The sequence below is a fragment of the Drosophila erecta genome, unplaced genomic scaffold, assembly GCF_003286155.1.
Source record: "Drosophila erecta strain 14021-0224.00,06,07 unplaced genomic scaffold, DereRS2 tig00000021-arrow-pilon, whole genome shotgun sequence".
Classification (NCBI taxonomy): Eukaryota; Metazoa; Arthropoda; class Insecta; order Diptera; family Drosophilidae; genus Drosophila; species Drosophila erecta.
The window spans coordinates 14433271-14448740 of NW_020825198.1; the positions used below are offsets into that span (position 1 = coordinate 14433271).

Consider the following 15470-nt stretch of genomic DNA (forward strand, 5'->3'; position numbering starts at 1 on the left):
TTATGGAGAAGGGAAAATAATCGGCCGAAAATTGAAATTGCACATAGCTTAGCCAAATATTTATAAGGTAAATATAAGAGAATGTGAAATGCATGCAATGAAAGGTTTAAATATATTTTTTAATTTTTAATAGAATTAAAGTAGTGATAACTTCTTCTGATTCAAGTCATTCAAATACAGAGAGCTCGACTAATGATCTTAAATGTGATCATAACTGGTATAAGATCCAGGTTTCATCAATCGGGGGATTTAATTTTAAAATAAATTACCAGTTTCCGAGCTGTAAATTATTTGAAATGAATAAAGCAGGTTTTCAAATTTGGTTTTCTTAAATCATTTTGTTTTTATTCATTTTTAAATGTCTTTGTTTTGTGTTGGCCTTCATGAACCATTATTCGCTTAGATGATAAATTTTACAATACAATTAATAATACAATAATACATTGATGTACGTTTCTGTCCTTGCATTTGGGCTACACTGAGACTATAACGAAATGTTGCAGGGATATTTACAATTTGAGAGGGTTAGACAATTAAAACTATAAGCTACATTTTAGGTAGGTGCTGATGCGAAATAAACAACAAGGAGGTGGCGCTCGCTCAATGCTTAAAACTAAATAAAATTAATTTACAATTACGTTTTTTCTTTCATTTTCCATTTTCTTTGCGGTGTAGTGAGTGCGCTAAATAAATTATAATTTATAGTTTGTGTATTGGCTAGGAATGTTTTGTGTGTGTGTTTGCCTTCCTTAGTCTCTAGATTTGAAGTGCGCGAAGATTGTACTAGAATTAAGCGGAGTGGTTTGGAGGATTGGCTTACTTAGAGCTTTTGAAGATTTAAAACCAGTGGATCACTTTGGGAATGCGTCAACAATTGTACTCTACTCTGTACTCTACCCTAAAACGCGGCTCTAATAGAGCACCGGAACCGGTCGCCTCAGGGCGCTGTCCATGGATCCGTCCATGCCATTTGGCGTGATGGTTCCGGGCGATGATCCCGGCGAGGAGGTGGACGAGGATGGGTAGAGTCCGGCGGCATTGGCGGAGTGTGCGGCGTACAGCGAGGGTGCCGAGATGCCGGAGTAAATGCCCGAGTAGAAGCTGCTCAGCGAGGTGGGCGGCAATTGGGGCGGGGCTTGTCCTTGCTGCTGACCCTGATTGTTGACCGCCGCCGCCGCCGCTGCCTGCGATTGATGCAATTTCGATAGGGCCAGTGGGTCAAATCCTCCAAAGTACGGCACTGGATAGCCCTGGTCCAGATGGTGTGAGGGTGCGAAGTATGGCGGCAGCTGATGGAAGGGATTGTAGCCCCCGGCTCCAGCGCCCGGTCCAGCGCCCAGCTTCTGTTGACCCATGCCGCCGGCCTGCATCTGCAGTCCACCCTGGGGTCCAGCGGTCAGTGGGTTCTTGGGCTTGCGGCGTGGCCGGTACTTGTAGTCCGGGTGCTCCTTCATGTGCAGGGCCCTCAAGCGCTTGGCCTCGTCGATGAATGGTCGCTTCTCGGACTCGGCCAGCAGCTTCCACTCGGCACCCAGGCGCTTGGAGATCTCGGAGTTGTGCATCTTGGGATTATCCTTGGCGATCTGACGACGCTGCAGGCGGGACCAGACCATGAACGCGTTCATCGGACGCTTGATGTGACCCTCCTGACCCGGCGATGTGGCCAGACTGTGCATGCCGGCGGACTGGTGTCCGGAACTGGAGTTCAGACCACTGCCATTGCTGCCCAGGCTGCTCTGGCTGCCCAGACTGCCGGCGGATCCGATGGAACTGTTGGGCGACAAGGTCTGTTGGGCGGAGACCGCCTGGTGCATGTGGTGCGGGGTCATGTGACTGGACATGTGGTGTCCCATGCCCGTGGATCCGTTCACACCCTGGCCGGCGGGTCCATTGGGCGATCCGCCCATGGCCGCCAGGCTTTGGGAGTAGTGCAGCACACGCTTGATATCCATGTCCATGCCGGGACTCAGCTGGAGCTGACTTTGCTGGGCGTAGTCCTCCAAGCCCTGGGCCTGGCCCAAATGGAAACCGTAATTGGGGTGCGTCGATAAGGTGGCCATTCCAGCTATTTTGAACACTTTGTTTAACTTTCGCTTCTTTCAAGATCAACACTTCACTTTCCAGAACACAATATGTCTGTATGTGGTTCAACTGTGATTTCTCAGATTTTTGTCTTTGTCTCTATGTCAATTACTGTCTTGCTTTTGCTTTTGCCTTTGCTTCTGCTTTGCTCTTGCTATGCTTCTGCTCGGATCGACTGCTTTTTTGTGACTGATTTCAGTAGTGTTCCAGTGCGGCGTACACGACTGCAACCAAATCCCGTTTCTCTCGGAAGAGAGTTAAACACGAAGTGCGAGCAACCCTCGCTTTGTTACCTTTACGTAAGCCAGGCGGGTGCGAACGGGACAGAGGCTGGGCTTCTTACCTGAGAGAGAGCTGCGCCGTCGTCGCGCTTTCACTCACACATAGCGCCTTCTCTCTTTCGTTTTGCGGACCATTGTTCCACCGGCTTTGTTCCATTGGCTCCTTTATATCGGTTATAGTTGTTCGCCCATTGAGGGGTGTGTTCAATAGAGGAGCTCAATAGAGCCAAAAGCCAGGCAGCTCTCGTGTTCGGCTGTGCTTCGTGTTATTCGATTTAGCGACCCCATTTCTGTGGGGCATGGTAGGGGGGGCTCAAGGTATAGAGAGAGAGAGAGAGCACATTGATTTTCGCACAGTGGGCACACAATTTCCGTTTTTGTTTGCACGGCGGCGTTGCACTTCCGCATCTCGTATGCAGCTAGAACGAGAGAGGGAGAGAGCGCAACTCTCTCCTCGTGTTTGTGTGTGTGTGCGTGTTTGTTGGGCCAATCACAATGGGTCTTTGGTGTGAATTTTTGTCCATTGTGGGTGTCTGTGTTCTGCTATATACCGTTCTCTATGTGTACTGTGTAGTCGGTACTATGTGTGTGTGTGAAAGGACTTTTTAGTTTGTGAAAAGGACATGGAAACACGCTTTCCATTCTCTCGCCCGCTCTCCATTCTCGCATTCTTTCATTTCGCTCGCCATTCTTCTCCATTCTTTTCCGTTCCCTTTTTGCCACTTCTTCCTGGCCGCTCCAGAAAGGATATTACTGCAATTATTTACTTATTTGGCCATAGAAAGAAGCCCACAAAGGAGCCAGTGGGAAGTACGGCAAATCTTCACCCAGATGCATGTAGAACGGTCCTCTGTGCTTTATTATAATAAAGATGTTTTAGCCAGCTTTTCTTTTTGGCCTGCTAAATAAGCAGCAGCATAAGCAAGGAAACCTTTTTTAAATTTGATTGAAAGGACAAGGGCAATCAAATAGTTCGCAATTAAATTGACTGCAAACTAACGTTTTTCCGGCATCTATCAGTTCTTTCGTCACTAAAAGGGTTTCTTAAGCCTTAACACAAAGTTTTCAAACTCCTTTTACCTTTCCAAACAGATATATTATTATCGGCTCTTGTGATACACAAGTTTTAAAAGTTGTACTTTGTTTTAACAACTGCATGTAGAATAAGTTTTGATTTTCTCGTACACTGTTAAAAAATCCACGGCCCAAAGTGAACCCATCACTTTTCCCCCCTTTGAGTGATCCCCCACCCTTTCTCTTTTCCTTTCTCCTGCACATGCACACGCACCCACACACCGATGCACCAAAGCTTAGTGCACTTTCCAATTGCATTTACAAAGCTCTTATACCTGGCCCATGGCGTAAGAGCATAAAAAGCTTTCAGCGCTCGCAACGTTTCCTTTGTGTCTGCTTTCCCCCAAAAAAGGAAGAAAGGACAACGAAGAACGGCAGCAACAACGAATCTCAAATAATAATGAAAGCAAAAAACTGTTGTACGTTGTGTAATGGAAAAAGTTTTGTCTGCGCCACATTTTTCTTTCCGAGTATTCAGCATTTCACTTAGCAGACGAGGACACTAAGTGAGTGATAATAGCACACAGTGTACGATGAATGCAGGATCCTGTTTCCTAAAATCGCTCCACTCACATGCGGTATAAAGAATTATTACATTTGCGATACAGTTTATGATGAATTCGTTATTCTTTCTAAAGAGTACTAAGACAAACCAAGATTTTGTAGCCCCCAGTTCGAATAGGTGGAAACTGGAAATATTTTTAAAAATATATTCATGTTTTATATATAGGCTCTAAATGTGGTCTTACAGCCAAATTAATAAATACTTATGCTCATGATAGCGTGCTTTCCTACCCAATTAAATAATTACTAAAGCTAATAATAGCTTTCTGTGTTACCCTTCTTCCATTGTTGTATTGCCATGCAAAGTGGAAAACATTTTTTAATCCAAATATCTCATCAAAATGTACAGGTGACAGTTGAAAATGTATGTAATGAATGTAAATTTAATTTGATCGCTCAATGGCAGGTGAGAGATGAGTCAAGTTGCGCCGTGATTACTATTATTCGAATACAATATTAACCATTATCCTGTCGCCAGAAATCACCCTCGCCGCTTAACCCATTCGGAATTCTCCGATTCTCGGCGGTGAAAGAGAAAAACTCGCGTTTTATTGTTTGCTCTTCAATTGTTGTTGCTTTCGATTGTTGCTGGTTGTTGTTTTCATTCAATTGTCATTTGGGGAGCGGGTTTCATTTTTATTTTTTGTATTCCGCAAATATAATTTTTGTCATTCATTCTTTTTTAATTAAATTCAGGAACAATGCCGCAAATGTGAGACTTGACAATGTCCAGAATGGATTCAATGATAATGGCAAAAATGAAACGAACATAAAAGCCAAATGAGGTTACGTTCCCATTATTGTTCAGTTGATTGAATCGTTCAATTATTGATACGGCATATATATCGTATACATTATAGTATCATTTTTGCAAGTTATACATGATTTTTCCCCTCATTTGGAGTGATATAATTCAGTTCGCCTCGCATCTGTCGTCGGCATATGGAAAAGGAATCGTTTTGACTGAATTTTCTCACGTTTTTGGTTGGGTCTTTGTTCACTTTGCATTTCCATTTCCATTTTCCACCCACTAGAGTTCTCCTTTGATTTTCTCTGGTTCCTGGCGTACGTGTCCATTTGATTGCCTCACAGATTTTGGCGCTTTTCACATGTCATTCCAGTTAAGAGCATTTTTGGCATGCTCACGAATTTCCCTTTCTCTACTTTGAATTTCTGGTGCCTGCATCGCTTCGCTTTGGTCTGGAAAAATGAAAAATTATAGCGCATTTATCGTTTGATGTTAATGGAATGTGGGAAATGGGGGAAAGGCAGGTCCTGCTGGGGATAATAAAACCATTTTCGTGGTAAAACTAGCATTAATCGAAGAGAAATATGTGAAATGCATACAACATTTGTTTCGGTGTAATAGTTAGGATAAAATTCTGGAAAATAATTGGAACAGAACGCTTTATTAAATGTGGTAAATACATTTTTCAACATATTAGATTTCTCTAGGTGTTCCTACAACAAAGCAATATAATGAATTATAATTTTGCACTTCCCATCATATCCGGTTATCCGGTGCGGGCGTGATTATGCGACAAGAAATGGCCAAACTGTCTCGGGAATTTCTCCTCTCGGCTCATCCCAAGCTCAGACCATCAGGGAAACAAAACGAGCCATTCATCGAAGGATACTATACTGTAGGAAGAAAAACCCTATAGCGGTGGAAGGACGCCCACATGTGCTGTCGACTTCCGTTTCGGCCTCACCTGATGCAAACCGGTTCCACTTCTGTCATGGATGTTGCACAATTCAAGCAACTTTTGTATCCGCCTTGTGCATCCTTTGTTTTGGCCCGTTTCTGGGGAACTCGGGGTAAACAGTCTAGCTGTTTGTATAGAAAACTATTTCCGGGGTCAGTTATTGTCATTAGTATTGTTCGCAAATCACTGATAATATTTCGCAATATCATCCCAGGAAAAACAATCGACAATCACTTTTTTTCCGAGCAACCGAACTGCGGTGTTTGCTAAAAAGGATAATTGGTGTGAAAAACATGTGTAAGCCCGCAGCGAGTTATTCTGCTCAGCTGTGGATGAATGTGTGGGAAAATGCGAGATGCAAATCCAATTGTCGGAGCTGTCAGAGCGTAGGTCTTCGATGGCCACTCATAATCCTTGCTCGATTTGAGTTCATTACGCTACCAGGTCCTAGATGTCATAACAGATTAACAGAGAAACCTTAACACATCTCCCCCACCACCTCCTCGGTCCGCATTGTTCTTAACCCTTCCACGCCGATTCCATCATCCAGCCACTTGGACTAAACGATGTTAATTTCTTAAACGGAGTTCGAGTGCCGGTCCGGTGGGGTTAACCTACGACTTGGTCCTGGGATCTCGTCTTGAGGCCTTTTTTCACTCGTTTGTAATCGAAACGAGCCACTTAAGGAACCGCCGCGATCCTTGAGTCAAATTTCTTTATGCCTCGTTTTCATATTTCATTTCATTTCTATTCTTTTTGCATATTTTCCTCCTGGCGAATTTAGGGGTTGACTTCTAGGGGAGTGGTGGTGTAGTGTTTGAAGTGCGCGGCTACACTGCGAACAAAAAGTAAGCTTTATGCAAAGGCAGGAGAAAAAAATGTATCTTAAAGGCAGCTTTGAGCATAGGTGTCCCACTGAATGGGGTAACTTGGATCTCTCTCCTCAAAGATTGGGTAAGTTAATAATTTATTCTCAATTCTTATAGTTCGTTTAGAACTACATATATGCCTATACTATAAGCTATATCTCTGAGCCCTAGATCTTTTGCCAGCTCGGTAATAGATTTTCCTTCTAATCCATTTTTTTTTTCAGTGTGTGCCTAATTTTTGTTGTCGCTCCTCTCCGAGCAAATCGTCGCCGTCAAAGTGCCCACTCGATGCGACTTTCGTTTGAAGTGGGTTCCGAGGCTCGGAACAGGCGGACGGAGTGGAGTACAGAGGATTCCGGAATCGAGTGGAGAAGAGGTGAGTTTCCTTCCTGACCGACGTGCCGAATCCCACGGTGTGTGTTTACGACCAACAAGCACAGTTGGAACGGATTCCTCAGTCCAATGTACAGCCTTCCAACGATTAGCTGCAGAAAACCCCGAAATTTGTGTCCAAATCTTGCGGCTGCGTTTTGTAGCCCGAGGGCCAAACACCATCGGTTTAATGGGCGGGTGGGCGTTTGGTCGTATGGGCGTGTCGCTGGGAAAACCGCTGCCAAATGAGGTCCACTCCACCTGACGGGCGGCTGTCAGAAGCAGTTTTCCAACCCCCCACAACTCGAATCGTGTTGACAACCTGCAATCTTCTGCACTCTTTAGCTTTAGCGCCGATTTATGACTTCATTAGCAGCCACAGCTCAAAATATTGAAATCAATTTTAAAGATACAAAACATACCTCCTACTGCTAGTGAAGGTTGTCGTTCTCCTGGTATTGTCTAATTAACTTGAACACACTATACGTACTATTTATCATCATATAAATCAAGCGAAAGTCTTTGAAGCATTTCAAAACCTTTCAAATTGCAGTATAGAAATTCGTGAGTTACTATTTTGTAAGATTGTACTTTAGTAGTCAAAATTAAAAAGTCAAAATTGTACTTTTGTGGTCACCATGAGTTTTCGGATGAAGGGCTTTTGTCAAGGCAGCAGTCGTTGCTTTTTTCATTTCCCATTTCAATTATCCTTTGGTGCTTGCTAGAGCTTTACTTTGATTTATATTCCTGCGGCTTCCTCGATTAATTAATTTCAGTCATTTGGCAAATGGTTTCGTCAAAGCCAAAGGGTTTGATTGAGCGCGTTTAATGCTGGCAGAGATCAAAGCGGTCTTTAAGCAATTGAAAGACACCTTGTGCCACCACCGCCCCTTTAGCCGCCTTACTTTGTGTTTACTTGTGTGTTTTCCTATTTATTTTCTTTGCCCGAATGCAACATTTTCACTCAAGTGATTTGATTTGGCGAATTGAATTTGCGCTCCAAGTGTGTATGCATATCTAGACCCAGGCAAGGCTCACATCCCCATCCATTCCACAAGCATTGCCATTCAATCGCCCCGTCAATCAGTCAGTCAGTCATTCAGTCAGTCATTCAGACTTGGCGGCGTCACCATCGACGTTTTTGTGGCTCTTGTTGTTGTTGATTGTTTGCTTAGCGTCCTCCCGCGAGACTCAAGTGGCAAAACATTATTTTGTTCAGGAAATTCAATTAAAACTTTGCGGTTTTTTTTTGTTAGAATTTGTTTTTATTTTCGCTTCCCTTCGCTTCTCAAGTGGTTTTCAATCAATTCGAGGCGCATTATTCAAGCGGCGTAGAAGACGTGAGATGGGAGACTAGAATCCGATCAATAAATTGAAGGTGCGCTTAGGACATTAAATTAGAAATATGTCTATAAAATATACTGGGTCCTAACATACAGAAATGTGTACAAACACAATTGTGTTTTAAAACACTTAAAAAGAAACAATTTAATTTCTTGAGTGTTATTACGCTTTTTTATTATTTTATAACAACTTAAAAATTCCTTTCGTATCGATTTCTTAACATGCCCCTCTAACGATCTGTTTACCACTGATTTATGGCCATTCTAAGCTCATCGCAAGCAACCCCGTTTCGTATCTATTTGAGCTCATAAAAGTTCCGCTTTATGAGTTGGCAAACAGAGGAAATTCGCGGCAAGTGGCGGCCATTTGAATTAAGCCAACGACTTTTATGGGACGCGTCTGGGCCAATAAAGATGGAGTCCAAATGGGGGAGGACGATTTGTCGGGGGGAGTGGACATACATCCGTTTATCGATTTGCACATCATGATAACGATTACGTAATTGCAATTGTAGCAGCAGCACAAAGACCCAAAGAAAAGACGAAGGTTGAGCACTGAGGCTGAAAAGAAAAGATACAGATACAGATACAGATTCGGATACAAAGGCCTGACACCTTGCATTGTTGTCCTGCTGGAGAGGTATATCAGAGTATCAGAGATGGACATCAATGGGATCGTTGCCGAATATGCGGAATGCGTGGGATCGCATCGGATCGGAAAACCTTTGGGATCCGCGCATCTTCGCAGCACCGGAAGCGTTTAGCAGCCGTCTTTGTTCGGGATCGGGCACAAAGGACAATGGAGCGGCATTCGCCCTCCATCCGAAAGTGTTAAGAGCAGGGATCACTCACAATCAGAGCTCTCTTTCGGGGCCGCAGCTTGACTTTAATTGAGTTTGAATAGAGCAATTTAGTGCCCGCTGCGATCGGGGCTTCATAACCGATTCGGTTATGGAACTGGAACGTTCGGTGCACAAAATGTTCTCAGACCGAGTACCGCTGGAAAAATTGTTTTCATTCGCCGTGGCGCTAATGATATGGTGTCTAAACCCCTTAAGGTCACAACAATAGGGGTTAGCTTAACCCCTCACCCTGCCCCCACAACCCCACAAACAGAGTCCGCCCCTTTTTGGGCGAACAATTACCATCTGAATGTGTCACAGTGTGGCCAAAAAGTATGTTCCCAGCTTTGGCGATTGGCTTTGCCATTGTGTCCTGGCCATGTAATTACACACCTTTTGATCCGGAGTCTGGCTCGGAGTTTTAGGTGTCGAGTTCGTTGCGTAATCATATGTTTTGGGTTCTGCTGCGCTGGCAGCTGTGAATGGTGCGGCCACGCCCACAGGCCAAATCAACGCCCACTTCCCCTAATGGCTGAATGTAAATGTATTTTTCTTGGTCTTCAGCTAAAAATTGAAAACTCTTTTTAGCTCTCACACAGAATTGAATGAAGCTTTGATTTGGAAATCATAAGCACTCATTAGTCAACTTTTTTGCAGACAATGGCACATGAGTAAAGAAATCATACACAAAGATTTCTGTAAAAATAAATACTTTAATCGAAATTAGTAAATAAAACATACGTTGTTTTTTTCTTAAAGAAAAATGACTTTAATCGATTTTGTATTTTATTTTTTGGTTTAAAGACGAGCTAAATGTTAAATCAAATTGTTGTGTTTCATTTGTTGGTTTATATATGAGGTAAAAGCTAAGTAGAATGTTAACTGCTGGCGGAAACAGCGCATAAATAAATGCATTCACCTATTCAGATACAGAAAATAAAGGTACACCTTAGATATGGATCTCGTTTGCCTCCCGACTTGTGAAATTTCCAGTCATAAAAAAGGCTGAGAAAGCTGTTTAATTACGCCCCTCGGCACATACAAACATTGTAAAACAATAACAATAAAAGCGCTTGAAGGTAATGGGCCAAGGGAAATGCAAAATGCTGTTGCGAACGGACAGTTTTTCACCTTCTAGGTGTTCCCGGAAAATCGGGCTGGTTTATGATCCTTAAGCAACATCGTTTATAGCGCAATTTCGGTGAGGGGCGTTTGCCAAATGACTTTTAAATGCCGTCTGTGATTTGGCCCTAACTATCGTAATTGTTTCGCTGGGCATGTACTTTTACAAAAATTGTAAAAAGAAACCAAAGAATTATAGCCAACTCAGGTTGAATCCTTTTGGGATTTGGCATTGCAAGGGAAGGGCCGAAATGGTTAAACAAGCATTCAAATAAGAATTATGGACCATTCCCGGGTGAACTGCCACTAGAAGTCAAAAAGAAAATTCGATTTTCCTCCGACTCCTTTTCCCCCTCACATTCGTCTGCCTTTTCTTGGCTGAACATTTCCTTACCTTCGTTCACCGATACTCAAGAGTTTGTTTAAAGTAAATTATTTATGCAAATCAAAGTGCAAAAGAAAGCAGAGTTTGCCATTTATTTTGCCGTTTTGGGGTCTTGAGTGTGAGGGTTGTCAAGGGTTGAGGGTTTGACCTTTGTTAACTCTGTTTGCATTTCAGCTTTCCTCTTTGATTTAAAACTGTCAACGCACACGAGTGCCGGAAAAATGTGCTACTCGTTGAGTTATGGTTATGGCACCCACCCACCCACATGCAAATGGAAAAGCATATTTACATGGGCCCATTGTTGAACATTTTTCTTCGTGTGAACTTCATAAGCACATTGATTTTGTTAAATGTTATTTTGAGTGAATTCGAATTCGAATTTGAGTTTGATATTTGTTTGTTTGGGCCAACTGTCATTCGCATGCATCGACACTTGTGCCACAGATTTTGCGTCGCTTGTCTAAATTAGTCATCGATTATGTGGCAATGTATGTGTAATGTTCTATATATCTCTATTTCTAGCTATGCTATATAATAGTTATTATGAATTATAATAAAAAGTAATAGAGTCATACAAATAATGATTTAGATCGTCGTATAATAAACAGAAGCAATAAAGATTTCAAAATTACTTATTCTGTGGTCAAAATTGATTTGTATATTAATATTTTGAGATGTTCTATATAATACTTATGTAAATTAGGATAATAAAAAAAGTAACAGGCTTATAAAAATAAACTTTTAAAGAGATTGCTTTAATCGTAACAATTAAAAGAAACAGTTTTGATTTGAAAACTACTTATTCTAACAAGTAAAAACGCTTTAACTCGAATCGTGAAGCGCAATGTAGTCTACATTTATTGCCCAAAAAGAACACATATCAACATGGCCCAATAAAACTTGAACTAAGTAAGTGACTCTGGTGTGTCCGAGTGGAGCTTCAATAGTTGTTATTGTCGGAACTTTCCGATTTGGGGGCGGTCCCGAAGAACTTCTCGTACTCCTGCTGACGTCGAAGGGCGCGGGCCTCGCGCTCCATTTGCCGCTTCTTGGCGAAGCGCTGATGGATGCGCTTCATCTCCTGCACCTCCTTCATCTCCTCCTTTTCCTCGTCCTGAAAGTAGCTATGTAATATCCTTACTTAAAGGTTAACTACTGTGCACCTACAGTCATGTTCAACCGGAGGACCAGGGCTCTTCTGCCGTCCGACATGGACTGACTGTACTGCATGAAGTTCTTCAGGCGCTCGGCGGGAGGAACACTCCGCTCCACGACGAGGACGATCCGGGCCCATTGGCGCTGCCACTCGTTCCGGATCTCGGCGATCTTCTGATAGGTGTTGCCCATCATGGCGATCAACATGTTCACCAGCAGCACACTCACGATCACCATGAACAGGAAGAACAGGATCTTCGCCTCGTACTCGTGCTGCGTGGACACCATGGCTCCATAGTAGTCGCCGAAATTTGTGAGCGACATGAGGAACATGGCCACAATCGATTCCATGGGCGAGGGCATTGGGTTGGACTCCGCGTCCTGATCCTCTGGCGACGATGGGTTGTCGAAGGTCAGAAAAATGATGTAAAACGCCTGGCAGAAAAAATAGGAGTCACAATGAGAATCCCGTCTTAAGTAAAATGAACATGTATCCATACCTGGGAGAAACCCATCACGAACACCAAATAGATGGAGACGAATCGGAGTAAGTCTCCCATGACCATGCGGTATATCATCACTACGAAGGGACCGACTGTTTTGAAGCCGCTGCCAAAATTACAAATTATATTTAAAAATGTGTATAAAATAGGTAGATAGATAGTCCATCCTACCGACAAAAGAATAGAAAATAGGGCGCAGTGGTTAGCATTATCACAACGGTGACGTGATCATCGATTTCGGTGAGACAGGAAGCCCTCAACCAAGGTATGGTCATCATCAAGGCACACGAAAACAGAAACATAACTCGCGAAGGTGCCGTCATCTAAGGATCAGATGTAATCAGTTATGAAAATTCAGTACACGAGTTTACTTGCCAAGTTCTCAATGAACATCTTAAGGCCCAGGAATCGAGCCTCTCGCAAGGCGACTAGCAGATACAGTATAGCACCCACAAAGTTCAACAGTTCTGCCATAATGCGAAGCTTGGCCAAGTCGGATTCGAGGTTCATCAGAGGACACTGAGCGTAGCTCTCCCACCAAGCGGGCAAGACCTCAACCTCCGACGGATCGTAGTAATCAGTAAAGTTGAGCCAAAAAGTTTCTGAAACAAAACAGTCTGTTAGAACACAGAATCAATCTGATTTTGCGACCACACTCAACTGTATTCGGTAGTCATTGTAGCCCTCTTGCCGTGCCGATGGTACGAGTCCGATCCATTTTGCCTGTACAGATCACTTTTAGCCATAGTGCTATTGGCGCCATCCTCGTCCTCGTCCTTGGCGTCCGGACCTGGTCGCAGGATGAAGCTGAACAGCGAGATGAGGAAGTAGAGGGCGAACATGTAAAACTGCTTGTAGAACCGCGACTTGCAGAACGTGTCCCATTTGGTCTTGAGCAGATCTATGACCACCCCATCGAGCAGCTCCAAGTGCTCCAATTTATCGCCAAATACCACGAAGTTCAGCACGGAGTCCTTGTTGATGTTGCCGGTTTCCTCATTAATGGTGTCTATCATCAAAAGCGGATATGCCGCACATGTGATGCTACCCAATTGCCAATAGATCTCCCGTTCGATGCTCATCACGTGGAAGAACATCTCGACTCTGCCCAACTTGGCGGCCAAAGTAAGGGGCGTGAGATTCTGAATGTTTTTTATGTGGATGTTTGTTCCGACCTGAGGAAATTACACTTTACATTAATTACCCATCCCTAAGTGGGAAATGGCTTTACCTCGTAGCCAACATCGAACATTTCGATCTTCTCGTAAATGACCAGCATGTGGAGAACGGTGTTTCCGTTGGTGTCCTGGAAGTCGGGATCGGCTCCTCTGGCCAAAACCAATCGGAAGCACTCCTCCTGCGACAGACAGGCGGCAAAACTCAGTGGGTATTCTCCCCAGTAAACATAGCCATCGTAGTTGGTCATGGGACAAAGGGCCACATACTCGTGATCCGGCGAGTCCGTCCGGGAAAACTTTGTGTCCTCTGCCGACATAAAAGCTCCGCAGCACCTAAATTTCCATGTTTGTTTTCAAGTTTTGAAATGTATGCTTTTGAATGATAAGTAGGTAATTAAAGCCAACTCTTACCGCTCTTGAACATCTGCGTTGGCGTCCAGCAGATACTTCACCATCGCGGGATCTTCGTTGACGATGGCAATGTGCAGGACACTCTCTCCATAGTACTCGTCACTCATGTAAATGTCCAGGATCAGTTTCGGGTAGAATTTTAGCAATCTCTTGGCGAGATCAGCGTGCAGCGAAGATGCATTTAGCAGGCACAAATGGAGAATGGTTTCGCCCACAGCGCCACGCATCTGAAAAGATCAGTATATTTCAAACTAATTAACCAAAGCCACAATTCTAAGCTTAAATTGATTATCCAACAAAGCAGTGATTCAAAAATATAGAAAGCATCGTTGCAAATATATCCACTCACATTCAGATCCCAGCAGACGAATCGATAGGCCGTGGGATTGGAGATATACTCGGCCTCCGAAACCTCGGGACAGTAGTCATGGATGTTGAAGTCGTCGTCGGGATTCTCGAGGGCTCGGATTTCGGGCAATTGGCGAGTGCGGGGGCGATCCCGATTGCGGAGCAGTACGAGCTTCGAGATGGGCAAGTACCGTCCTGCGCCCTTGTTGTACAGAAAGGGCTCCACCTTGGTCTTGATGGCGTGATCGATCTCAGCAAACTGCTTGGTTTGGCAGGCTCTTTTCATCATGTCCACGAGGAGGCCACCGCCCTTGAGATTCACGAACTTGTACAGAGCCTGGGTGGAGACTCCGGCCTGCTTCTTCACCCCGCTGGTTACATTGCTCTCCGTATTCCCCATTATCCGATCCGGAATACACTTTGCCCGTGGGTTTTTTCAATTTCTAAACGCTTTTGAACCGCGACATTGCTGGAGGAACTGTCTGCTCTTGGAATTTTCTATTTGTTATGGCGAGGTCCTTGTCCATTGGTGGCTATTGATAAAACATTTCCTTGCACGTCCGTTGCCAATGCAACAGCTGAACTTGGGCTCATTTGCATTGTTTACGCTGTGTTGCTACGACATCGTACCTGTTGCACCTGTTCAACAAGTCTCGTTGGCCTCTTCATTTGTTTTTGTTTGCTTGCCATGAATTTATCAACGACATGTAGGTTAGTCGTTGATTTCTTTAAATCTACCTGTTTCTTACATATATATGAATTTTACGTTTTAGGTTCAGTAACTGTTTTAAATAGGCGTTTTAAGGTGTGGCAAATTAAAAATATACTTCAAAAAATAATATGTAAAACTTGAAATACATCTTAACAATTTGAGCAATTTATTTTTGCATTATTCTTGTTTGGCAGAAAATACGTGCGTAAAAACTTATTTTGATTTCAAAAACTATTGACTCACTACATGTGGTGTGTGTCTTCGCTGTCTAATTTTAGCCGTGCCAATATTTTTGACATCTTATCTACATACATGCCTACGCAACAATATTTGTTACAAGGCGTTCACACCAGAGTTAGAAAACAGAAGTCGATATTGCTTATAATATCGATAAGTTTAAAGGTAACTAAAACTTAAAATCTAAATGAGAATTAGATCCCGAAGCCTAATCCCATTTTACTATCATTTATAAGCAGCCAGAATATTTTATTGGAATCTATGTATCTCACAAATAAACTACCAG

The 15470-nt window shown here is 43.3% G+C and overlaps 2 protein-coding genes across 2 annotated transcripts; both read right to left on the minus strand.

Moving 5' to 3' along the window:
- Positions 1-585: 585 nt before the first annotated feature.
- LOC6545700 (SOX domain-containing protein dichaete) lies at positions 586-2359 on the minus strand. Its single transcript, XM_001972677.3, has one exon. The coding sequence runs from the start codon at positions 2058-2060 to the stop codon at positions 912-914; it is 1149 nt and encodes a 382-aa protein (XP_001972713.1). The 5' UTR covers positions 2061-2359; the 3' UTR covers positions 586-911.
- Positions 2360-11465: 9106 nt separating this feature from the next.
- Positions 11466-14856, minus strand: LOC6545701 (transient receptor potential cation channel subfamily V member 5). Its single transcript, XM_001972678.3, has 9 exons — positions 14237-14856; positions 13888-14114; positions 13530-13809; positions 12960-13473; positions 12674-12900; positions 12470-12621; positions 12296-12404; positions 11808-12230; positions 11466-11754 (listed from the first exon to the last, which is right to left on the minus strand). The coding sequence occupies exons 1-9, from the start codon at positions 14633-14635 to the stop codon at positions 11581-11583; spliced, it is 2505 nt and encodes an 834-aa protein (XP_001972714.1). The 5' UTR covers positions 14636-14856; the 3' UTR covers positions 11466-11580.
- Positions 14857-15470: the final 614 nt, after the last annotated feature.